Here is a 27,438-nt window from a genome sequence, read left to right on the forward strand (position 1 = left end):
GTAATTGTTTCTACTAAGAACCTCTTCTGAAAGGAAAGTCAGTCAGTGGTATGGTTTTGGATTCATTTTAAAGGGACAAACTAAGAAAAGCTACACTATCGGAAAGAAAGGTATCAATACTTTCCTTATCACTCAGGTGGTACTATTGAGGGGACAACTTTTCTATCTTTAGTATATATTTTTTACCTTTTAAATGACTGAAGAAGAGGACTTAAGGTCCAGTGAGGTACCTTTAAGCTTTGTGTTAAAGCTAATAGCTACAGGTGTGCCACATGCACATTCCCTTATTTAAATTAGCACGTTTTCCTGTATGTTTAAAACAAACAAGAGGTTTAGACTCATTACATATGACCTAAGTATTGATGAATTAATTGATAGAGACTTTTGTCTCGCTCTGGATATCACTCTGGATAAGAGTGTCTGTAAAAGCAAACGCTTAATGCGTTAATGTAAACTCCCAGAAACACATATTAAAAGACCTACACTGTATGTACGGCTTGTATTTGTGCGAGTGTAGATGGAACGTGTAGATGGAACTTCGATTGTTGTGGTGTCATACTGTGTTTTCAATTTCTGTAAATCACACTATGTGTGCATGTGTGAGTGTGTTTGTGTGGGTGTGTGTACGAAACTCATTACTATTACAGATGTGTCCCTCTTGGCCTATAAACTTGTGCCAATGCATTGATGGGGACAGAAGATTGAGGCGTCTTTATTGCTCTTATGAGCTGCCATTGCATTTTGGGTTGCCAGAAATAAAGATCAATAAACAGACATGGAGAGCACTGAGATTCCTGCAGGGCCACGTCACTAAGTAGGCTACAGTGTGAGGGGGAATCAGAGCATAGTGTGCTTCCCAGGGCGTACTCCACGTGTGTGTGTGTGTGTGTCTGTGTGTGATTTCTGGGGATTTCTCCCAGCATGGTCTGGGCCAAAGCATCTGCCTGAAGAGTGTGTTTATGTCACTTGTCACAGATTTGGATCATAATATACCATAATGGACTATCACTAATGCTGGTGTGTTAATGCTTGGACTTGGAGACTGAAATAAGAAGACTGTGTGCTTGTGTAACACAATCTGCACACACACACAAAGAGAGAGAGAGAGAGAGAGAGACTTTTGCACTGTCCTCATTAGACCCTTACATCACTCCAAAGAGAGAGAGAGAGAGAGCGCCAGATCTGAAAGCAGTGCAAATTCCATGTGGTCTTTAAAGCATCACTGTTTCTTAGTTCTTCAAGTGTAACAGATGCAAGCATTGGCAAATGTTTTATCCCATTCTTAATATGGTCAGTGTTATGGTACAGCTGACATACGATATGTGAAATGACTCAAACTTGTAAACTTAGCATATGACATAAACTGTCATGGCATCAAACTTTATGACACCTAGAGTTAAAATGACATATTACTGATCATCAATTGTTATAACATATGGATAACAATTTATGACGGCATATGACATGACGGCATGACCGGTGTGTGAAATGATTACATAGCTGTCATGACTCAGGGCTGTACAGGAGACATACTTCGACATATTTAAGACCTACATAATGACAACTGTCATAACACTTGACACATAAAGCCTCATAAAAATGAATTGTACTGGAAATTTCACTCGCTTATTATGATGGATTTACTTCAGAAAGTCATGACATTGGGCCAATATGCATAGGCTTTCCATTGGGTGAGCATTGGCAGGGTTTCTCTGAAATGTGTGTGTGTGTGTGTTAACCAATTCTGAATAAATGCTAAATTATGACATTAACAATTTATCAATATTTATCTACATTTGCTTAAGGATTCATGTTGATCTGATGACAATACAGCAAATTTGTTAAGATAACTCACTACAGTATAAAACAACATTTAATAAATGCCACCTCTTGGTTTTTGTTTAAACAATTTTTTAGTGCTAGATCCTTCAGGTTTAGTAAATCTAAAACACCAATTTAAGGAATTACTAAGTAGAACTGCAAATTTTCCATTGCACCCAGTTTCAAAATCAGAATAATATCATCATATTTATTTATTTATCAAAAATTAACATACCTCGAGATCTCCACAGTCACACTCCTCCCCCTCTTCTACGTATCCGTTTCCACACTTCTGCCCTCCGTAGAGCACCTTCATCTCAGGCATGTTGAAGAGGCACATCCCCACTCCCTTATCCAAACTCACCAAAAGGTCCTTCTTACTGCATGAACTAAACACAGTGGGGAAGGGGTATCTGCAAAGAGGGAGGATGAGGAGTCTTAGCACTTTAAACACAAAGTAATCCTGCATTCATGCCGCCTTGTAAATAGTAATTTCCTACGCTGGCACATTATAGGTGTCAAGTGGACTGAGGAAAAAATAGATAGCGTCCTCAAAAGCTTGTCTTTTGTTTGTGCTGTCAGAGCATGTGAAGTTCATAACAAGCTACTTTTAGACTTACAGGCTTGAGTGTTCTAATATGGTGAACTTCAAAGATCCATGCAACACTTTGGAAAAAAACTGAGGCACAGAAAACGGCAGACAACATTCAGTAGCATAGAAACTAGCCAGCAGACAACGGTAAGAAGAGCTAGCAACAAGCTAACGTTAGTGATAGCCCTAAAGTTGCTTTTCAAACCACTGATTAATACGGTCATGGATTTAACTGTGTCTGTATATAAACTGATAGAAAGCCAATAATGCTATAAATGCATAACGAGCGCCTTACACCGATCACGGTAAAAGCAGTGATGTTGATTTGACATCACTTTGTAAATGGAGAAGCAAGTGGTAGTATAGAAGACTACCTAAAGCTGACAGGTTTCGATTTTCAAGTTGAGGAAGCATTTTCGGTGACTTTTAACAACTTATAGGAGGAGAATTACAAGTTACAGCTTTACCTTGAACATAATATAAGAGACAGACAGAGAGAGAGAGAGAGAGAGAGAGAGAGAGAGACTGAGGTAGAAGGACAGACCTTAGCAATTTAAATACTCTTTCACAAAACTTTCAAAAGAAAGACAGTGATATACACTGAAAAGTAATAGACTGAGACGAAAGAAGATATAGAAGTCAGGAGAAGAGGAAGATAGAGAGGGATCTTAATCCAATCAACTTCTAAATCAGCGGGAAGACGAGGGTGAGTGTTAAGTGGATGAGTGATGAGTGGAGTGAGATAAATGGACACCATTTCTCACGACATGTCTGCTGATCTCATCTCCTCGGCTCCCCTCATGAACGCTAGACTTATTCAGTAATCAATTCATCAACGTGCAGCTGATGTGCCAGCAAGTGTGGTGCTGAGTCATGAGATATGCCGAGATAAAAGGTATTTACAAGACGACACACACTCTGTCTCATCCCTCAGCCTTATATTTCGGACCGAGGACTTTTCTATTCCGTGCTTCCAATAGTTCAGTTTTACTGCTAAATGTCTGTGAGAGAAATTAAGAAAGAAACAGACAGTAAGAGAAAGGAAGCGAGACAGAGGATGTCCTTGTTTTAGCAAGACACAAAAACAAAGAGAAAATAAATAACAATATATAAAGAAGTAAATAAGTGGATTTAACATTTTTAAACAATCATAAAAGCTTCATAAAATTCAAATCACCTGAACCTGTAAGAACGTGTTCAATATGAGGCTCAGTCTATGATTTAACAATGATCTCTATCTGATTTCAGCATTCATCTAATTAATTCTGTGGTCATGAAAACAGAGATATATTGCAATTATTATATTATATTAACAGATTAAAGAAATCCCCCTCCAGCGCTGCTCAACTGGTCCATCCTACTATCATCAAGACTCTTCTCTTTTCTGGCACGTAGGTGGTGGAATGAACTTTCCATCAACGTCAGAACAGCCGAGTCACTGGCCGTCTCCAAACGACGGGTGAAGACCTACCGCTTCCTGAAACACTTAAACTATTTTTCTTCTTTGTTTAAACTGAAGAAATAAATTAATTGTTTGTCTATGTGCTTATTTCCTCCCAACAGAGTCTGAGATTCATAGCATCCTTAGGTGAACCAGTATTGATGAGTTCACTGATAGATACTCTTGCCGAATGCTGTAAATAGAAACGGAAATCCAGTGCACTTGAATAGCACAAGAATGAGGATATGAGCACCAGTATACCATTAATCTAGGCCATTAATAAAGATCTTAAAGTGGATTATCTTGAACTATTGCAGAACCAAGAACACCACCAATAATTGTAAGAAAAATAAACAGAATGGTAAGAGAGGCTGGGCCTATTTTCATTCTAGCTCAAACTGTCTTGTCTTTATCAGCGACAGTCATGTCAGATGATCACACAGAGTGAATAGTTTACAAAACACTGTAATATTTTGTACTTGTTACACCATCGATGAGATCTTTTGAAATCAACCCTAATAGTCGAGCTATTGACATATATTAAATATTAGTCTTCTGTCTAATATCACCACCAGCTGTCAGTGAGAGCCACAAAAGAAACTTGATGCTGTCCTTCTTCAAAGAGAGAGCTGGAAGAAAGACACCATTATGAACAATTTATGAACTCCAAAATAAATACCAGGAAAGCGACTTTATATTTAAAAACCAATAAAGTCTGAAATTTATATCATATGTTTCTTCTAATAGTTCACTGGTTCGTTTGTGGTTTGCACAATGATTTTCGGGGAAAAAAAACAGCATATGTCATGTATTTAGGAAGAATTTTATTAATGACTGACTCATGTAGACCTGGAGTTTCGGGTTTACATGGGTTTCTTTTTTCATTGTCAAATTGCATGTGAACACGTTTTGGCCAAAATCTCACTTTTTCCAGACATCAGATATGGTTTGTCCGTATAAACAAACTCATGTAAATATTCATGTTTTTGGTGCACACGTCCCTCAGATGTTTAATCCCGCTGTTTTACACACAGCACACTGTTACAGTGAAGGGTTTGAAGGCTTATTTGCCTAGTTAAAGGCTCTAGGTTCCTACATAAGTTCTAGGAAGTTCTATTTGGTACGTTTTCTAGAAAAAAAGCAAACGTTTCAGAGTCTATATGTAGGATATGCTCCAGATCTTTTTTTTTTTTTGTCAGAAAACAGCTTTCCAATCTCATACTGCAAATGTACTCAGGTCTGGGGGAAAAAAACGTACATCCTTAGACAAAATACATCCATTTCAGACACTAAACGGTTCTTTCATTTGTCTTTCTGAAGGAGCCTTTAAAGAATCTTTCCTTTTTGAAGGATATTATGATTGAACCTCACAAAATTCCAGTACTATGCTCTTCAGATTATTCCAAATGCATTAGAACCCCAGATGTCCTCAACTTTACACATTACGAGAAGATACGTCAAAAGCACAGAAAGCATTTCCTGACTGAAGATCTAATGATACTATTACACCTTCCTGTACTCTCCCGAAAGCTGAAATGGCAGAAAATATTTGTTTTAATTCCTTCCCTAGGCTGTGATGAATCACAAGCAGGTAAATTAAAACTCAACCAAGATTACACAGAGTGTTTCTTTAAGAGAGATGATTCCAGTTAGAAACTAATTCTTTATTCTAACAGCGTGTCCTAATAGGACTCTATGGAACATCTCAGGCCAAAATGATAAGCATTAAACACACTGTATTTAGGGAGAGGTTTGAGGTTGGTATGAAACGTTTTAGTGTACGAAGACAGAGAAGACTTAATCTTCACATTTCTATTAGAAAGAGCGACTAGCGGATTAAATCGAGAATTTAGCTGCTTCTCCGACAGATCATGTCCCTTCTGAATCCTGGGTTTGAGAGATATCACACTGTGCATGTATTATCACACTGCACACACACACACACACACACACACATACAGAGCCTCCCTCCATATCACACACCTATCTAGCATGTGCACATACATTTACATATATTATACATTAATAACCAAAACGGATAAGATATTTTTGTTGCTTTTGTTCTTGTTCTCTCTCTCTCTCTCTCTCTCTCTCTCACACACACACACACACACACACACACATACACACACACTCACACACACACGCACACACAAATGGCATTTCCGCTCATTCATTAATTCTCTTTCACAGCTTATTGCAATTTTGCTTTGCCAAGGATGTCATCACCTGGTATTCACTAAAACACACACACACTTGCATATAATTACATGAAAATGCTTGTCTGTGTATGAGCTGTATAGAGATATGATAATGAATTAGTCCCTGTGCTGTTTAGGAATAGGACAATAATGACGACCAGATGGGTACACATAGGCACACACGCACACACACACACACACACACACGGACACACACACAGACACACACACACACAATATTATTTTCATAATGGCTTGTGTTATTTAAAAAAAATGCCCATTATACCCACTGTAAAGCCCGAATGAAGGTACATCTTTTAACTATAAATGTAACGCTATATCTATTTTCCTCATTTTGGAGATTCATGATATCACTTTATTAGATCATCAGCGTGGGAGCTCGAGCAATACAGAGTGACACATCACGGAGATCGGTTAAGCTCCTGTGGGCTTAAGGCCATCACCTTATGCAGTACATCTCCATTCCTCACCCGCCTACACATGCTCAGTGCTCTTCATTTACCCAGAGTGGATAGAAAGTGAACTCTGTTTATACATACAGTATAAGCCACAGGTTGAAATGAATTCTGGGTGGGACATAATGAGGTCTACGTGCAAAAGTGTAGCCATTCTCATGACTCGATTTGTATGGAAAATGAGGGTAAGGGATGGTGGGGGACAATCGAATAAAATGAAATGAAATCCATCCACATCACCCTCGTTTCTCTGGATTTGTACTAATAAAATCGGATCATGTGCAGCTTAGTCTTATTCAGAGCCACTTGCTAAATGTGCAAACAGATGAAGGTCATAATCCAGGCTACTCTCTTCATCACTGATCATAGTCGATCATAAATGATTACAGCTCATGTTCCTGAACACTCAAAAGTCCTTCCAAATGTGTGCAGATTTTGCTGCAGTACTGGCCTAATAACTCTTTTTCAGTGCTTCTCAAACAGCATTTTTCACTCAGAGACCCGAGCATTCGGTATTGCAGTGTGCTCTGTCATTTCCATCTGCTCTGCCTTGCTCATATGGAACACAAGCGGGACAGTTTTACAAGCAGGACATTATGATATCCCAGTGGAGCTGATATTATTCTGTTGTTAGTACATTATTACACACAGCTAGACTAAGAGTGTTTAATGTCAGCTTTGGAAAAAAAAAAAAGTTCAGTGTTCTCGTCTGAAATATTAATGAAAATGTCACGTTCCTGTTCTGGTAGCTTTTACAGAAAGGAAACACTTCATTCATACTGTGCTATTACTGAGCACTGAGTCTGTGAAGTGACATAGTGAGGTGATTAATTTAGGAGTCTTAACATGCTGCAGACACTTGAGGAGAAACTGGGACTCATTTACACTCCTCCACAAACACCACAGATAATTCAATAGTACTGAAAAGAGCCCCGGAAATCCAACTTGACTTTGTTGTACATATCCTTAATGTTAAGGACAACAATAAGACCAGATATGTGAAAAAGGGCATTGGTGGCTCAGTGGTAGGAAGGCCCGGGTTCGAGTCCCAGCCAGTGCCCAAACCCCAGCCACTGGATACAGTGCTGGTCCCAAGCCTGGATAAAAATGGGAGGGTTGCATCAGGAAGGACATCCGGTGTAAAACCCGTGTTTTGTGTAAAAGTTGTTTTGCGGACCAGTTGGTCCGCTGTGGCGACCCCTCACGCACAAGGGAGCAGCCGAAAGATCAACAACATTCTGAAAACATTTGAATGACAACTTCTTGTTCATCCAATTAAATGCTCTTGAGAACTGCATAAGCCCCGCCCACAGAGTCTTGCTTTAGTCAAGTCAAAGTCAAAAGTCAAAGAAGCTTTATTGTCACTTCAACCATATATAGCAGATGCAGTACACAGTGAAGTGAAACAATGTTCCTCCTAGACCAGAGGTGCTACACAGAACACAGACAAAGTACAGTGATGCAGACAAACATAGAGCTATGACATAGAGATAAGAAAATTAAACTATAATTTAAAAATTAGAATTAAACTAAAAAATTAAAACTATACTTAAGGTGCAGTCTTTAAGAACTAGACATACAACAGAAGTGCACAGGAAGACAAGACAAGACAAGACAAGACAAGACAAGACAAGACAAGACAGTGCAGACAAACAACATATAGGCCATGCAATGAACAAGACAATGTTAGTCAATGAAAGAACAGTGTATACAGTGATTGCAGAAATTAAAGTAACACATGTAACCAGGATTAATATAAATAAATATAAATGTAAAGTGACGTGCATGCAAACAGGACAATTTAGTGTGTGTGTGTCTGACTATGTCCAGCACAGTTCAGTTCTTTTTTTGTGCGTGTGTGTGATGTATGTGTGTGTGTGTCTGTGTCCAGCACAGTTCAGTTCTCCTTTGAGATCAGACATTGGTTGTACGTGTGTGTCTGTGTGTGTGCGCTTGTGCGTGTGTGTGTGTCCAGCTCAGCTCAGTTCTCTGTTGAGATACCTGATTGCCTGAGGGAAGAAACTGTTCAACAGTCTGGTTGTGAGGGCCCGAATGCTCCGGTACCTCTTTCCGGATGGCAGAAGGGTGAAGAGTGTGTGTGAGGGGTGTGTAGGGTCATCCACAATGCAGTTAGCTTTGCGGATGCGGCGTGTGGAGTAAATGTCCGTGATAGTGGGAAGAGAGACTCTGATGATCTTCTCAGGTCGTAAGTACGATACGTAAGTATCTTGTAACTTCTTAGGAGTAAACATGGTTCACTGGTGTTTGTTTGTACCCCTTCAAGCAAACTGTTCACTTTTCCAAGCATCCTTTGTTTGAGGAATGAAATGGCTGGAGTTTATTGAATATGATAAAATGTTCTACTAGGTTATGCTGTTATGACAATTGTTTTATCAACTTGGAGTTCTTCAGTGTTGTGATTTTGCCAATATGATTCTATCATGCGGGTGTGTTGTCCGAGTCAAATTGACCCATTCTATAATTTTTTACTAAAAGTGTTTTAAATTTGTCGTTAATCATCCTCATGTGCAGATGTATTGTTGAGAGCTGTAGGTCATAATAAGCTGCAATAAATCTCATGTTTCTCATGTTTCTATTGCTGTTTATCACCTGTATTTTTTTTTTATAAATCAGTTTAAAATAATAATCATTAATTCCATTTTAATTTATTTTCTCTATGTATGCCACAAATGTATATATTATAGTATATATTTTATTACACACATTATAACTTTATCACAAAAAACATGTATGACATTGTTAAACTGCAAACATTAATCAATTCAATTCAATTCAATTTCAGTTCAATTTATTTTGTATAGCGCCTTTTACAATAAACATTGTCTCGAAGCAGCTTTACAAAAGAAGGGAAACGGAGAAAGGGGAGGGGAAAAATGAAAATAAAATATATTAAAAAAATAACGAAATACCTAGAAATAAGAATAAATTATTAAATTAAATTATTAAACTATTTTATTTCATCCCTAATGAGCAAGCCTGTGGCGACGGTACGGAAAAACTCCCTGGGATGATATGAGGAAGAAACCTTGAGAGGAACCAGGCTCAGAAGGGAACTCATCCTCATTTGGGTGACACTAAACAGTAAAATATGTAACTGTAACTGATTAATGTCCTTTCTACAATCACCAATGTTATCTATATTTCCATTTCTATTTCTGGCATTTGGTAGACGCCCTGATCCAGAACGACGTACAAAAGTCTCTATCAATTAATACATCAAGACTGGTTCAATAAGGACACCTAAAAAGTGTGTTGGGAGGAATTATAGGACAATTTTTTGAGATTAAGATAAAGACAATATGTGTAATGTTTTAGATATTTCTTTTCTATACCCCAATAATGTCCTGGGTCAATCTGAACTGAACAGTACCAAAAAGTCGAAGAAGATAATCATGAAATGAAAATCTCTCATTGAAAACTTTGCTTTTGTTCTACTTATCTAGAAACTTTTGTTCTCCTTATTTATATGCCTCACTATGCTGTCGGGTTTGTGTGGCGTATATCATATACGGTTGCCTGTAGTGTAAGACATTGTCAACATATTCAATTCGGTTCAATTCAATTCAGTTTAGTTAGTTAATTATAGTACTTTTAACAGTGGACAATGTCTCAAAGCAGCTTTACAGAAGTATAGAAACATAGAATAAATTATAAAGTTTAAAGTTAAGTTACTATTTATCCCTAACATTTATCCCTAATGAGCAAGTGTGAGGTGAGGGTGGCAAGGAAAAACTCCTTGAGATGATATGAGGAAGAAACCTTGAGAGGAACCAGACTCAGAAGAGAACTTCATCCTCGTTAGGGTGACACTGTCCAGAAAATCATGTAAATAATGTAAAGTATGCTGTTAGAAGCTATTTCATGGGGATTTCATGAGGGCTTTCCTGAGCTTTCCGAGTAGTCAGTTTTCAGGTAAGTACATCAACTTTACAGCTACATTCATTGGACATTTTATCAGGTAAAGCTACCATACTGGTCAAAGGTCAAAGTCTGAAATTGTTGTTTGTGGTCCATCTACTGTGGTCCATCTACTATGCACACCTTCTAACCAGTCTCTGAATTGCCGGTAACCACCACCTCCGGACGGACACCCACTAAATAGTGACAACCCTGTTAACTCTGGAAGCCTTAAAGGTTCTTTGTTGTTCAGTGACTGCTTCACTGTCAGGATATTTGCTATAGAAAAAAATAGGCGGGTGTGCTGAGATTTCTGAACCGGGTCTGGAATACTCCTAGAGACCTGTTTTCTGCAGGGAAAATGCTGATGTTGTGTAAAATATCAAAATGAAGTTGCATTAGATAAATCAATATAGTTATAGTATATATAGTATATATATAGTATAAAAAGTTCCACATGAGCACTGTAGTGATAACTGTAGTGTAGCATTCCTGAAAAACCTCCAGTTATTTGGGTGGTGGAAATTTCTCCTCACAGCGATCACACTGACGTTGTAATATATGCTGTCTGGTACGAGTAGAACTCGATCAACTGGAGGAACATCAAGAATAAAGAGCTTAACTGGGGCCAGTATTAAAAGGATAACTTCATCTGAAGTTGCACAGCCATCAGCTTGAAATTACCACTTGTTATAATTACACCCTTTCAACATCATAGGTGTTAATTTAACATTGTGGTCTTACTGTGGAGCCAAGAATAATAACCAGGCTTTTTTTTTCTCTGACATGCTGCAGCAGCAGTACTCAGTTGATCTTGCACTTTTAGGAGATTACGAGCAAAAACAGATACCCCGATATCCAAGATCTGACCACTGAGACACGGACATACTTCGTCAAGATCTGATTTCTGCTATCCTCTTATGTTTAAGTGACAGGATTATGCTGCGCCATATAGCACATTTTAAGCGGCTTAAAGCTGGTGAAGGATTCATTTGGATCTGCTGACAGCTCGCCCTGCTTTAAAATGAATGATTATGTAACAGTTCCACCTCTTACTCTCTGACCCAGCAGTAACAGGCGAGAAATAAGAGGGACACGGTGAATTATCTCTTATTTCTGGCCATGATTCTTTTGATAAAAGACTGAAATTATTGGGCAAGTTCCATTTGGTCTTGTTTTTCCATTAACAGACATTTTTTTCCCCTGTCCCTAGATGAAGACAAAACACACTGGCTAGTATCCAGGAACAAGAAAAGGCCATTTATTTAATAAAAAAATAAAAAGAAAAGAAAAGAAAAACCTAAAACCTAAAATGTTTGCAGTTACATTAAAATATGATATATCTTGCATACAATGCAAATGTTTTATTTATTCACAAAATGCATTGTATTTTTTTTTTTTTTTTATAAAAAATTGATCAGATTTGCTTTTGTAGACAATGTTGGACAAAATTTTGGAAATCTATTGTTCTTCTTAGATTTTTCATCCTTACGTTTTGACTTCACTGACTAGCTTGGTATTCCCAAATCCCCTAAAATAAATTCCCTAAGCACAGATCATGCCAAACTTACCAGGTCTATCTGTCTCTCACTGTAAATCATCTTAAATCACCTTGAACATAGTTCCAGGATCCTTTTAGGCCCTGTTTAAGGGAAGATATTTGACCCTAGATAGATGTTGTATATGCGGTAAGACCAGGAATTACGCAAGTGGACCTTCAGCTTGATGGAATAACCAGAACCTTTTATTTCGCAAGTGGTTACCAAAGCCAATATCAAAACCAGTATCCATTGTCTATCATTTTATAGGATTTACAAACTGCAAAATGATAAAAAAAAAAAAAACCATTTTCCTCTACAAAAAAACATTGCACAAGTGAATTTTCCACATGCATCTAGCAACAAGCACTGCTTGGGAGGAACGAAGTGGGGGAAAAAGCAACGAGGATAAAGTAGTGGAGGAAAAGCAATGTTACCCATGTTCACTCAACCTCCACCACCATTACAGTGTAATTTCTGTAATATCACTGTTTGCTGAAACATTGTACTGGTCACACAGTTAATTTAGGTTATTGCACATTCACTTTGTTGTGTTGTAGAAAAGCCAACCAGAAATTGTATCGACTTCATTTGGGAGCGCTCCTAAACTCTGTAGAAGCTCTGTGTCAGCAGTCAGGGTTATTGCTCTGTTTGTGAGCCTGGTCTTTTGGCTCATTATGCTTTCTGGTCTGTAACACCAGAGACTGTATTTAGTGTCATGTCAAAGGAACAGATTAAGGCTTGCATGGGAAGGTCACTGAGGATAGCACAGGCTTTTTTGTCCTACAGATTGCTGTGTCCAGATGCTCTGTTGTTGGGAGTTCTTTCCCAGTGACCCTGTGGGCTTTTTTAATTACCCTTTGAAGGGTGTGGATGTGTTTGTTCATTTGTGCTGCAAAGTCGAACCATGATGTAAAAACACCATTGTTCCATTGTTAGCTTCCTTGTCCATCTTTGATTATTTATGATGTGTAATCCAAGGAGACTAACAGCTGCATTATTCATATGCATTACCCTAAACTCACAATAAAGCAGCACATAAGCAGTGCATCAAGGGTCACATTAAGACCTCTTGACGCAGCTGTAGTTCTGTAGGTATTACTGTCAGGAAGAAGAGAAACAGTGCACTCTGAATTTAATCTTTTCTGGCAATTCCAACATTGGATAAATTATGAGTAGATGTTCATGAGTAACTGTTTAGAAAGTAATGGAAGGCCTAATCTGAGTGCTACGTGAATCCCTTGATGACAGCCACACCCCTTTTCAGCCCCCTTCCTCTCACACCATGCCCCTCTCCCCCTCAGCCAAACATTTCATTGCTGGCATCTTGGTGGACTTGGAATTCTCGTCATCAGTAGTCCAACACCCTGACCACTAAGCTACTACATCCCTAACCAAGTGCTATAGTGCTATTTGTAGGCCAACCTGGAAGTTGGCATCACTCTGGTGACAGAAAGCCAGTAGGATTTTTCCTTTAGCGGTTGGACCTCTGGTGGGTCTCTAAGATCTTTTCAAAATGGAATTCAATGAGGTTTTTATGAGCCATCTAACGGGAAACCTCAACAGCACTCACCCGGTTGAAGGAGTCATGATGCAGCCGCCTCGATCTGCTGTCACCCTGCACCCACACCCCCGCTCCGGTGTGTCATGGTTCATTCCAAAGTTGTGTCCGAGCTCATGAGCCAAAGTAACTGCAGCTCCAAGGGGGTTATCAGAGTGGTCCTGAGAGGCAGAGGGAGACAAATAATAATAATAATAATAATAATAATAATAATAATAATAATAATAATAATAATAATAATAAGGAGAGTGATGATAAAGCAGGAGTCATCATTAATTGCATCTACACATGTTTACAGATAAATCAATGTCTTCACAGCAAGGCACCACACAAAGCAGTTACACGCTTTCCTAAGAGCAATTACTTATATTTCCAAGCGAGTAAACCCAATTACTCCCCTGTGTTTGCTACGGAGAAGGGGTTAGGGGCAATTACACTCCTGCTGCCCTCCACAGATTACATTCTTAACATCTCCACATATGCATTTGTTTCCTTTTTAGTGAAAGTAGCAAAGTGATGTTTCACATGAGGGCGCTAATTGATCAAATGCAGGCACTACCAGCCTATGTAATTACTTTTTCACAAACCCATTAAAGAGGCATAAGTCAAGATTTTTGCACTGCTGAAATGAAATGCACCATTAAGCAAAGTCTGCACAATGAAAAGCTGTTTAGGGACTTCATAGCGCTTTTGTGTTTGTGTGTAGCTACAGTATTCCTGAATTTCCATGATGCCTTGTGGGGAATATGTTTCCAGTGTAAACAAACATTATACTGGATATTTGTGCACTAATCACGAGGAATAGTCAGAACTGTCAGATATTCCTGTCATTGTAGGGACATCTGGTCTTGACCAAAATATAAAAACTCACACACACACACACACACACACACAAAAGACAGAGGCCCTGCATACACAAAACCACATACACACATAGACCTTCATGCAGTAAATCAAGTTTTAAAAACATTTCTGGTGAAATCTGTCTCCAGAAAATGATAGAAAGCATCCGCTGAAGGAATGAATGTATAAAACACACAGTATGTAAACATTTGATATCTTTTGGTACTGTTAAAGATGATATTTTTCCTGCAATTATTTATGTTGGGAAAACCAGAAACAGCTCTCCAGCCCCAGAGTTTCCTGCCGGCAGCAACAGGAGTTGTGGAGGGGAAGTAAGACTGATGTGTGCAGTGAAACAGGCTGATCTGTAATGGAGGAGGCAGACTGAGGCACGCTACCCTTTAATCATCTTGCCAAGGTTTGTGCATGTGCACCAAGCAAAAGCCAATCAGTTGGGAACAGACTGGAACATGGGATAACCTAGGAGAGACATTTCAGCCATGATCCGGAATGGCAGTTTCATTGCAGAGCTGCCAAGTCCTAATGACCTAATAAAGATCTGAAGTGAGAACAGGACGAGCGCTCTATTACCCAGCCATATCCTCATCAGTAATCACTCCCACTAGCAAGTTTTCTTCCTCTGTGGTGGATATGATGTTTCCCCAGCTCTGCCTCATTACAAAGTAACAGTTGAGCCTCTTGTAATCGATATATTCAAGTGATTTATGAGCAATATCTCCGGACAGTCGGGCTGTAATGTCTTAAGCAGGTGTAGGCAAGGTAGAGAGCAGGATTATAACCACAGTTATGAATATGCATGATTGAAAAGAAAAGCAGATTAACCGATAAACATAGAACAAAATCTGAGCTGTAAAATAAACACTTGCGTGGTTTTTGATTGCATTGATCTGATCTAAACGTATGTCATGATTCTTTGGCAATTATTTTTTTTGCTTAATGGTTTGGCTGAATTCCTCTTAATCCTGTTTAAAATGGCTTTCAACATTATGCTTGAATACATGTAATGTTTGCTTAGGAAAGTATCACAACAGCCTGCATAAATCCAAGAAATACATTCACATTACATTTTTCCCCTTTGTGTGAAAACAAAAACATCCAGTGAGCAGCAGTTTGATAAGCGGAAATGTTTTCTGATGAGAGAGGTCAGAGGAGATTGGCCAGACAGGTTCGACAGGAAGGAAGACTACAGTAACTCAAACACCCACTCTGTACAACCATGCTGAGCAAAAAAAAAAAGCATCTTATAACAAACAACAGGTGGATGAGGTGAAGTGAATAGGGTACAAAAGTTAAAGACCACATCAGCTTCCACTTCTGAAAGCCAAGAACAGGTGTATGAACAGTTTCACTGAATTGTTTGGAAAAAGACCAGGAATTAATTGGTAAAAAGTTTAAAATACTGTATATACATCATTAACCACCTTCAACAGCTGGAGAAAGCCCAAAAAGCCCTGTTTTACTAGAAACTTTGTCGACTTAAATGCTTAAATTACAGGAAAATTCAGAGAAAACTGAATTGAATTCACATGATGCAATTAAAACTAATGAGCATAAGTTTTCTGTCGCAAATGACAGAAATGCCACTCACCATGACGATGCCCCCTGACTGCTCGGCTGTACACATGCTCATGATAGGAGCCATGCCAATGGTGGTGCCCTGAAAATACACCCCACTGCAGATGGAGAGAGAAAGACAGATATGATATAACGTGAATATCCCAATACATTCAACAAACAGTAATCTATCTCATCTTAGAGTTATATCATGGACAGTTAATATGCAGAACGATGCAGAGTTTCAATTTAGTGTTTTAATAGGTTCAGGGTTGATGAGCAGCAGATGAATGAGAGTACAAGGGAAGAATGTGATGGTGTTAATGCAATTTTCTTGTAAAATTGTCATTCATTCATTCATTCCTTTGTTTGTTCATTTGTTCATTCTCCTTTCTGGTGCTGGTCATGGTAGCAGCAAGCTGAGTAGTTCAGTCCAGGCTTCTCATTAACCAACCACAGATTTCAGCTGCTTCTGGGGAATCCCCAGATGTTCCTAAGCCAACTATGAGATATAATCTCTTCAGCAGATCCTGAAAAGTTTTCATTGCAAGGGCCTAGTTCATCTAAAACTGTTCATTTTTTCCTGCCACCTGACTGTCAGTGCAACCCAACCATGAAGATGACTTCATTTTGCCAATCTGTCGTGAGAACAACTATTTTAGCAGGGTGGCCTGGTCACTATGATTTCACACCAGGCCTGGCTCCAGAGATGGAGCCATAATGACACTAATCTGGCCAGGGTACACTTTTACTGAAATTTTTTACACAACTTCCTCTAATAAGCTGAAACATTTGTATGTAATAAATCTTTATCTTGCACTAGATTGTCCTCTAAAGCAGGAGATTAGGATTTGTCTCCTGACCTGATAAGCTGGGCATTGTCATGTGGTCTCTGTGGTAAAAGCTTGAGTTTCCTCCAGTCCAGGAATTCATGCAGTGTGGTGAACGGGTCCTGAGAGACAGGGCATTTGTCTGAGTCACTCCACACCTCCAAGCCAACCAGGGCCACACGGATATTCAGTGCTCTGTAGAACTGAAGCAGAAGGAGATCTAGGTGTTAGGAGGTTCTTTAAAGGAATTATTACCCACACTTCATTTAACCTCTAGACATATATACATGTATTGCTTTGTAAAGCCAAATGATTAGCTTCCAGTGATAAGTATTGATGGCTTTACAGTCATATTGGACTCTATGGGGCCTGATCAGTATAAATATAAACCTGATAGATGATAAATAATAGCATGTGTGTTAGAAAAGGAAAAAAAAACAAGTAGCTGTGTAGCGGCCCTACGAGTCTTAGAACAATATGCAGTGTTGGCATTTCACTTGGGTTTACCTTGTCCACATAATTGGCGATCTCAGCCAGCCTCTGTTTCACTTTCTCCACATCCTTGCCCTGTTTCTGATACTGAAATAAAAAAATTAAAAAAAAAAAAGATGCGTGTTTTACACTACTCAAATGAGGCATGTCACATGTGGCATATAATTTTCCAATGTCCAGTTCCAAGCTCCACTTCAGCACAGATGTTAAGGCTCTTTCTCATATTTTGGCAGCTTGGACATGCTGAGCTTGTTTTGGGCCATCAGCCGAGGGAATATAAAAGAGGTTGTACAGAATCAAAGAATGGAAAAGTTTTTTGCATGTTCTGTATGATTACTGGCCTTAGGGTTGTGAGTCGTGGGTTGTAACTCTAATCAGAAACTGCTGAACCTTGTAAGTCTCGTCTGCTGTTGCCAATCCAAGATAGATTTGCGTAACAATATTCATTTTATTTTTCAGCAAAACTAATGAAGCTCCACTGATGAGTGGAGAAACCTCTAGATTATAATACCATAATTCTTGTCCCTCCAGGTTACCGATTTTCTGCTCTGGTTAAACAAGGTATGATCAAGGAGGATTCTAATTGCTAGACTTTCGACTGAATTCCAGGCACTTTGTTAACTACACGAACACATATTTGCCATAATGTACCTAAATGCTATTTTCTTATAAATTTTAGAATAAACTGTAAGCGTTTTCCCAAAATGTACTGAGTGCATTAAGGTTTATTACCCTCTTTACTATTGATGTACAGTTGTTCCTACAGTTGCTTTACACTTGTAGGTAAACCTAATCAAGTTTACTCTGAAGAATACTACACATATTATCATCAACAACTGTCTATTATTTAAAATGAACTACACAATGACCTGGATGTCTCCTTTTAGAAAAAGAAATCTAGTTACGATTCATGAACATCAGTTTAAGAAAGCAATGATGCTCTCCCTGGCATTATATGAAGTCATCATCACACTAGAAGACATTTCATGATGGTTAAACTTAGAAACAAAAGTTCACATGCTGTGTTAAAAACATGAGTCATTCAGCTCGCACTTTTTTCCCCAGCTCTCAAAGTTGTCTAGACAATGGGTTATTTTAAGTATAATGTTTGAAAACATATCGACTTGAGTTCAATATCCAAAACTGGTCTTGACAATTGGAGTTAAAACGAAGAAATAAGTTCACCTAACCTTTATGGTGTTTTACAGTGCAGGAAATGTCATTTGTAGGTTTTTGTCCACATTCAAAGACACACTGTAAAGCACGAGAGCCCTGTTAAGTTACGTGAACTTGCTTCTTCTCTTCAACTCCAATTGGCATGACAAGTGAACTCAAACAGAAAACTTAAAATAACCTGTTTTCTTGACAGGTTGTGAGTTAAAACAAAGCAACAGGTGATCTTTCATTTCATAGTTTAACCATTGTCCATACAGTGTACACATTTAATCAAGTTAATATGAACTGAAGGTTAACTGGGATTAAAATCTTTTCTCCAAACATAATATATTTAACACTTTTTAGTCTATTTCTCATTTTAGAAGTGGTGGACCGTCAGGGCCAGCAAGGCCTTCTCTGCTGGCCTAAACAGCAGTGATCTGAATCACTGACTTGCATTTTAATATATTTAATATATTTTTCCATGAATGTGTAATAAATTATTCCCAATAGTCTATTCTCTACATTTCATAGCTTGTCTCTTGGTTGCACTGCTTCCAGTAGTGTAAGAGTATTTATCCAATCATATTTCAGCCGGTGTGAAATGCACGGCCCGCCACTGCATTTTAGCGTTTACTTATAAGCCTCTGTAGTATTCTTATTACCTTAATGTCATTTGTGTTTTGTGTTAGTGTTAAGTGATGAATTATGATTAATTTTTTTTGTGGGTAACCTGCCCATATACCCCATATATGCAAGTTCGCTAAATGAACCCTAGACGTATCACTGAGCTGTGAGTGTGAGCTCTCAATAGTGGAGCTAGCACATTATTTTAACAACGCTTCCTGCTTGTGACTCCAACACCGCAAACATCAGCAAACATGTACTAAACTTGGCAGAACCATACTAAAAATAAATTTTATGTCATGATTAAAATAATCCACAGCATACGACATGGTTATAGTGGAAAAAATACATTTAATAACTTCTATGATACACATGCCTGTGTCACCTAGGAGTGTGAGAAAGTTGACAGTCATTTCCATCTTAACTTTTAGTAGGATTTCTGTGTATTAATCCTCTATAACCTGGACGCCCGTGACTTCTAATTTCTAGCCAATTTGAGCTGGCTGTGCAAACATATCCACAAAATGCATTTACCACCTGCTAATGTGCTGAGACTCTGAGATGTAAGATCAGATTAAACTTAACTGTTTCGGCTGTATATCTGGTAACGTAAACTCAATAAGCACATTATACACACACAAGAAACTGAACTATAAGTAAGTACCAAATGCTGATATTATCTGCTGTTATTTAATCTGCTTTTGATAGGAATAAATACATTTCCATTGACAGCATCTGGCAGATGGCCTTATCCAGGCAACTTGGAGTGCTTTTGAAGTCTCTATCAGTGCTCTATCACATACATCACTCTCTAGACATTTATTTATCTTTTCTAAGCACATTTCAAACAAAGTGTGTTGAAGACTTTCAGCTTTTAAAATCTGTATGAATCTTATAATAATCTGGCCACATTCACTGATAGGTCAGATTTGATATTGCCTAGAGCATGTACCATCTGATAGTTTCAGCTGGAATAGATTTGTGAAAAAAATTCATTTTCACATACTGCATTTAGAGGACATGAAGTCCAATTTTAAACCGACAAATTAGGCAAGGGTCAAGTAGCTGCAGCTGGAGGTCTTCTTTTCCTGTCATAGTCCAGATTAATGACACTAAAGTGCTACTTAAACAATCCCTCACCCGACCGAGCCACATGAATGAACACCCTTCTTTTACCAAAATAATCAACAGCTGTGCTTCAACAGCCTCCTCCTCAACTTAGCACCCTAACAAGATTAGAGGCCACAACCCAGACCTTGGGGTTATAGAGGGTCATGACCTTGTAGTAACAACATTTCAGCATTCCAATGTTTTCAGCAATGAGAACAAAAAAGGTCAAGGTTTGTTATAATCTGTAAGAGAAGTTTGTTTCTTGCTTAACAAAAGAGGTCAACTTTATATACTTTCAATTTCAATTCAATTTCAACTCAATTTATTTTGTATAGCGCCTTTTACAAAGAACATTGTCCCAAAGCAGCTTTACAAAAGAAGAAAAACAGAGAAAGGGGAGGGGAAGAAATAAATAAAAATAAAATAAAATAAAATAAATAAATAAAAATAACTAGATAACTAGAAATAAGAGTAAATCATTAAATTTAATAATTAAACTATTTTATCTCTAATGAGCAAGCCTGTGGCAACGGTGGCAAGGAAAATCTCCCTGGGACGGAAAAGGAAGAAACCTTGAGAGGAACCAGGCTCAGAAGGGAACCCATCCTCATTTGGGTGACACTAAATACTTTGCTCTTTAAGGTTTATGAAAAAGTGTATTTTTAATGTATATTTAATTACATACCTCTCGGTTGTCTGCTACAATGATCAGTTCAACGTATTTAGTGCTGCTCTGGGCTTGTCTCTTGTACTGCAGAGAGAGAGAGAGAGAGAGAGAGAGAGAGGAAAGAGAAGTGAGAGGTAAATGAATCAGGAAAGACTGAGAATAACATTTTTGGAGAAAAACAGATAGAGATGGAAGAAAAAAATAAATAAAACGTGGAAAATAACACACTGGTTTATTTTAGAAGGACAGACTTAACAAAATGTTATAATGCAGCAACTGCAGTTTTAAAAGGCTTTTCCTAACAGCACCAGTGCACTTACTTTTTCCTTAAACCCTCTGAACTTTCTAAAGTAAATTTGCTGTCTGAAGCTGTTTTGGACTTTTATGTGCCTCTAAATTGAACTGACGCGTCTTCAAATGTTATGGTTAAGGTTAGGGACAGAGTCACACCTCTTCATTTCACTTGCATGTTCAAATTCATAATTACTTCACAATGGTTTCTCTTTTCATACACTTAAGTATACAAACTCACTAGCACGAGTTTGTATAGAAATGTAACAGTATCAGTAATCAGAGTCATTTAACTGAGCAATTGATGAGAATTTTAACTCACTGAATGAACAAAAGTTAGCTGGCTCCGTGATTTTGAATAGTGACGGATCTGTTTAATGAGAGTAATCGCATCTGTACATCTCTGCTACCCTTCACATTCAACACATACCGCTGTTGTTGGTCTTTCAGCTGCTCCCTACATGTGTGAGGGGTCACCACAGCAGACCAACTGGTCAGCACAACAACTTGCCACAGGTTTTACACCAGATGCAACCCTCCCATTTTTATCAAGGCTTTGGACCAGCACTGGATCCAGAGGCTGGGAACCAAACCCTGGCTTTCCGCATGGTAGGCAAGAAACCTACCACTGAGCCACAAGCAACCCTTCTTATCAAGCACACTGTACATTTCACAAAAACGAGACGGAAGCTGACGCAAAGCCTCTGCCAGGTAGCCATTACATTAAAAAGTTACTTTGCGCATACTTATGAAGAAACTTCTTCATCATGTTTCAAACCAAATTAGCGTAATATGTCAAGATCTTATAATGTCTTATAATTGAAATAGACAGAAAGCTGCCTGATTTTACCCTCGAGTCCTTCAGTCTATCATTTCTAGACGTCGCTATCATCAGTTGCTCCAGGAGTTTTGATTTGACGTTTGATTTTGCTGTGACTTTTTTATTTTCTTCATTTTTTGTTCATTTATGACTTGCAGATTTTTGTTCTTTTTTAATGGAAGCAACTTGTGTGAAACTTCCAAGTGCAGCCCTGGATCTTTCTTTTAAACTTTCTACTACTGAACACAGTATATATTTAATCAGGGTACTCATGTTCAACACACATGAATCAAAGAGAGATTTTTGGCTGAATGCATGTTTTGATGAGGTCACATGATACTTCTTGGCAGAAAAATTGCAAACTCCTTCAAATATTGTGGAATTTGCTTCATTTTGTGTTCATTACTGCAATCGCAAAACAAAAAAAAAATCACGAAACCCTGGAGGGACTGATAAGCATTGTTTAGTCAGATACAATATTCTGACCTTGCGCTGATACTGATGATAATATTGCTAATTTATTAAAGCAATGACATAAAAATGGCTGATATTAAAAAAAAATGAAATGTGGTGTAGATACAAACACGGCTATTGTGAGTGTATAAAAATATACTGAAGCCAAAGAAATGCTGAATGTAAGTTTTATGTGTGTATTTGCCTGGGAAACAAAAGTACACATGGAAGAGTATTTTTCAGGCTTTAGGCAAGAAGTGATGAAAGAAGTCACACTCATCACTCTATGCAGAATAATCACGCTTTGATTGATCATTATTCTGGCTGCAAGGCTCTTGGCAGGCATTTTTCCATTGTTTAAATCACAAAAGACTATAACTGACACTGGCAAAATGCAGCAATTCAGTCTGCAAATCCTCCAGTATCAGTTTTATATTGAATTCATGTCACGTTATAAAAGAGTCATCATCATTTCAAGCTATTGTGCTATTTTAACGCAAAAACAAGAACATGGTTCAGAACATTTGCCCCGGTGTTGTTTAGCTCACCCTGTTGCCATGCGAGCTGAAGAAGCTCCCGGTAGCGTCGAAGAGTCCTGCAGTGTGGGAGACGTTGTGTCCGTGTCCGCATGTCCCCTGCTGCAGGGTGAGATGCTCTCCTCTAAAGATATGATGCAGGGTGCTGTTGGGCTTCTGTGCTGGCTCCAGCACCAACACTTTATCTTTCAGTGTGATCAGTCCTCTGTAAAGAGAGAGAGAGAGAGAGAGAGAGAGAGAGAGAGAGAGAAAGAATAAAAGAAGTATTGGCACAGTGGTGACTGAAGGAACCTGTGTTGAGAGACAGAAGCGTAAAGTCATTTATTGGAGTGGTTAAAGTGTAAATAGCGCACTCTGCTCTTCAGGGAAGTATACTTTCTGCTTTCCCACAGCTTAAAAACAGCCTGGAAACTGGGTTATTTCAACATCCAATCCACTCCAATCCACACAGCATCAATTTTGGGGATATTTTATCGAAACAACTTTACTTTCAGATCAAGTCCTGATGCTTGGTGGTTATGGGATTCGCTTCAACAAGCTTTTCTCACACTTTACAGTCGCTCGCTGATTTAAAGTGACATGCTCCTATGTAGCAAGAAGGTCCAAACTCTAAGCTTTCTTAATAAACCCTTAGTGCATGCTAGACCACATAAACACTCATGTAAACCACACTCACACCAACACTGCCAACCAAAATCAACACTAATTTGTTTTGGCCTGAATGCCAAAAAACACAGTTCTTGTCAGGGGAGCAAGTGTGTGTGCATGTGAGTGTGTGTGTGTTGCATGGTTTGAAGACAGATTGCGTGGCTTGAGACAGGTTTTGAGGGAAAGACTCTAGATCCTGTTTGCAGGATAATGTTCCTGATGCTATCAAGCAGAATTATGATCGTAATAATTCTGGAGCAACATGCTACAGTGTGCCTGTGTGTGAATATGTGTATCACTGGAATATTTTTTGTTTTTCCAAATCTAACTTATCTTAGTTCCATGAGGATCCTTCTTGATGATATACCTCCTGGATACATTCCATGTAATTCATTTTATTGTTCAGACTGCTGCTCCTGGGTTACATGTTTTTTTGGCAGCTACATTTATTCATACCATCATTCACCAGCGCCACAGTATTATAGCAGGCTATACTTATGTGCATGTGTGTGTGTGTTCATGGGGTTCTACCTATAACATCAATGCCATGAATATCATTGATTCGGGTTGCTATGGTGACTCACCTGATTCCAGTGCAGGTGCTGAGGATGACGTCGGAATGTGGATAGCCCTTCACCTCTCCATGGTAGTAACAGTTCACCTGGGAAAATTCCAGATTGTATAAACAGGATCAGATAAAGGGTGGCTGGCTGAAATTTTGAATTGCGTGTGCATATTTAGTAGGTGAGATGTAGGAGTGGGAGGGAGAGTGATTGCTGATGAGATACACTCCTGATGTATTCTTCAGTGAGCTGTGTGTCTGGGGGTTTAGCAGTGAGCCAGGATTGTTTTGATTTATTTTTACTTCACTTTGCTTCCAAAAACTGTTATAGTTAACACACTACAAGGTTAGCCTTTTTACCTCACTCATCATTAGTACTGTTGTATATGTACTATAAATTAACATGCAATACTATTTCACTTAGTTATATATGCAATTAACTCTCCAAAAGTATCCCAAACAATTTTTTCACCTTCTGTCACTTGCCAGAATTTGTTATTGCCTGAGTTATTAATAACTGACACGGTGGCGCAGCGGGTCGTGATGCCACCTCAGCTCCATGGTCCCTGGTTCGATTAATTGGCTTCCCAGACAAATGCTACAAATCTCAAAGGTCATGACTGACATTCTTGAAGTCTGCCAATTCATCTGATCATCAACATTTTAACTGCATCAATTAGATTAAACATAAGACAAGAATTTACATAGGACAACGAACCCGTTCACAGACTCCCTATTAAACCAAGGCTAAACTTATCCTCCGTAATTTTTTCCAAATAAATTCATTCAAGTCATTTGAACTGTCTTGTAGATGTCATGCCTCTAATTTAAGTTAAAACAAATGCTCTTTTACTGTACCTTTAAACACCTGAGTACATTTGAAACTATTATAAGGTTTCTATGGAAGAATGGATAAAAGAAAGTGATTTTTTTTTTTTTTTTACCATAGGTCAAATTTTAGAGAAAAGCTGTAAATATCACCCTGTGTAATGTGCGCCATTTGCCTAAAGGGTGCCATTAATTCTGGATTTTACTGTACTCGTGACAACCATCAATCAAAGCACATAACACAAAAGTAGCAGGGGGGAAAAAATTAAATAAGACAGAGAGAAGGAGACACATAGGCATAACACAACAACATATTTCATCACAAACCTGGTTTGTTTCATTCAGAAGGGAGGACTTGTGTGGTTTGGAATGAAAGCTCGGGGTTTCTATTCTGGCACGAAGCTCTGGCCGGTTTACCCGGCTACAGAGTAAAACACAATGCAGACGCTCACACTCCCTCTGTCTGTACCTCGATCTGCTTGCAGGCTTTCAAAAGGAAATATGATGCTTTTAAAGAGCCAGCAAAGTCAGTGTGTTCGTTTCAACCTTGCTCTATCATCCAGGCAAGGTTTCAGATTCACAGATCATTATTTCTGTGCTGAGGCCCAGTCCCACTCTCACGCCCCGGCATGTCTCTCTGCTCGACCTGTAATTTGTCAGCTTGTCGCTCTGGTCTGCATGAGCTGACACGGAGGACAGCTCAGAGTCGTCGTGTCCACTGGAGCCTTATTTCCTGTTTGCCCAGAGGTAAAAAAGACATTTGAGGGCTGCTGCAGAAAATGTGAAACATGCGTGAACAAACAGGATCGAGCAGAGGGTCGGATTAAGCAACCGCTCCCGATGTCATGGGCAAGTGGATGTCATATGATGCCATCTGGGTTTTAAAAAAGAAACACTTCTCCGGGTGATATTAATTCAGCATCCACTGGTTTTTTTAAATGGTCCTGATGTCTGCTATGTAAGTAAGTACTGCATCTATTTCACCACTTCAGACTAGTTAGGTTGTACAGCACCTTTACGTTAACTTGACACAGGAACCCTTACAGTACTGAAGACACATTTCACCTGCAAGGATATATTTTTTCTGAATTCGCAATCTGGCGTAACCGAATATGTCATCATTAAAAAAACAGATCAATAAAGAACTCTCCACACTCATCTCGCCCAGAATAAATCAATAAAAACAATCGGAGAGTAAAAGTAAAAAAAAAAAAAAAAAACCAAGAACTATTAAATGTATAAAAAATGACAAAGCATATCTAACATTCATGTAGTCAGCAGAATGATGTAGCTTTCATGAAGAAAACAAAAGTCCATAAATGATTTCTTATCCATGTAACAATCATCCTGCAGATAATTCCCTCTGACTTGTCTGATATCTGATGTCATAACGGTTCATTTAAACGCTTATAAGCGTTTTCGTAAATCCTTCCTAAGCAGAAGAAATGCTCTTCAAATACAGTATATTAATCCCCAATGACAATTCTGAGCCATTACAGTATGGGAAAGATTTTACTTAATTATAAGAGAATAAAGAGTCAGAAAAATAGCACTATGGGAGAAAACCCTGTTTGAAGTCATGTTTAATATTCCAAAATCATTGAGACACTCTTAATGCATTCGAGTTCAAAATTCTGCTCAGAGTTCATATGGTGCGTCACTTACTCTGCTGTGCTCCAATTTATTTATGTCTAAGTGATTTGTGAGGCTTTTCTGGGTTGAAACAAAATAAAAAACAGAGACAGATGGATGGATGCTCTTTGACACACAAAAAAACACACCCCAATAAGCAAATCTCTTTGTAAATACACAATAATGGATCCATGGTTCCCTCCCAAGCATTTCTGAGATCCTCCAGAGCAGCTCAGCCCTGTTTAATGGACAAGATAAGGCACCCTGTTGCCTAGTGATTAAACAATGTGTGGCCACAATGAATTGATTCGTTTTTAGCATGTTTAATTCTCCATGTTTTGACCATAGAGGCAAGAAAATGTTGCTTGATTCCGGGTGAGGATGGAGGTTAAGGTGAAGACTAAAGACATGCCAGAGACAAAATATTTGATGTGTAATAATCAACAGATATGGGGATGTTGCTGATATATCTGAATAGCAGAAGAAAATGTATAATACATGCTTATTATTTACTGATAATAATTTCAAATTTAGTATCCTGAAGCAAATATCATCAACGATCGTTTACCTAGAGACTGCTCTATACACAAAGCTACTAGTTTATCCTGTATAAAAAACCTACACTTTTATAATTATACTCTATATACAGCAAGTATGTATCTACTAGCCTATCTTCACAATATCTAACTCCATCATGGTAGTCCCTAATTCAAGAATAGAGAATAGTCCATAAGAGAAAGAGCTTGGCAAACTGGTAGAAAATCAGTGCAAACCTCCTGGTTCCGGCTACAGCTGTATCATTCACATCCCCCTAGACAGAG

The 27,438-nt window shown here is 38.5% G+C and overlaps 1 protein-coding gene across 1 annotated transcript in view; it reads right to left on the bottom strand.

Annotated features, from left to right (window-relative positions):
• LOC131363731 (disintegrin and metalloproteinase domain-containing protein 12) overlaps positions 1–27,438 on the bottom strand; it is a 100,490-nt gene that overhangs the window by 18,512 nt on the left and 54,540 nt on the right. The window contains exons 5-12 of the mRNA XM_058406567.1: positions 24,180–24,256; positions 22,960–23,152; positions 20,866–20,931; positions 17,304–17,375; positions 16,830–16,999; positions 16,001–16,085; positions 13,561–13,709; positions 2,057–2,234 (exon numbers count right to left, since the gene is read on the bottom strand). Of these exons, the coding sequence (XP_058262550.1) occupies positions 2,057–2,234; positions 13,561–13,709; positions 16,001–16,085; positions 16,830–16,999; positions 17,304–17,375; positions 20,866–20,931; positions 22,960–23,152; positions 24,180–24,256 (990 nt within the window). The remainder of the gene's footprint in view (positions 1–2,056; positions 2,235–13,560; positions 13,710–16,000; positions 16,086–16,829; positions 17,000–17,303; positions 17,376–20,865; positions 20,932–22,959; positions 23,153–24,179; positions 24,257–27,438) is intronic.

This window comes from Hemibagrus wyckioides, linkage group LG13 (genome assembly GCF_019097595.1).
Source record: "Hemibagrus wyckioides isolate EC202008001 linkage group LG13, SWU_Hwy_1.0, whole genome shotgun sequence".
NCBI classification, from domain to species: domain Eukaryota; kingdom Metazoa; phylum Chordata; class Actinopteri; order Siluriformes; family Bagridae; genus Hemibagrus; species Hemibagrus wyckioides.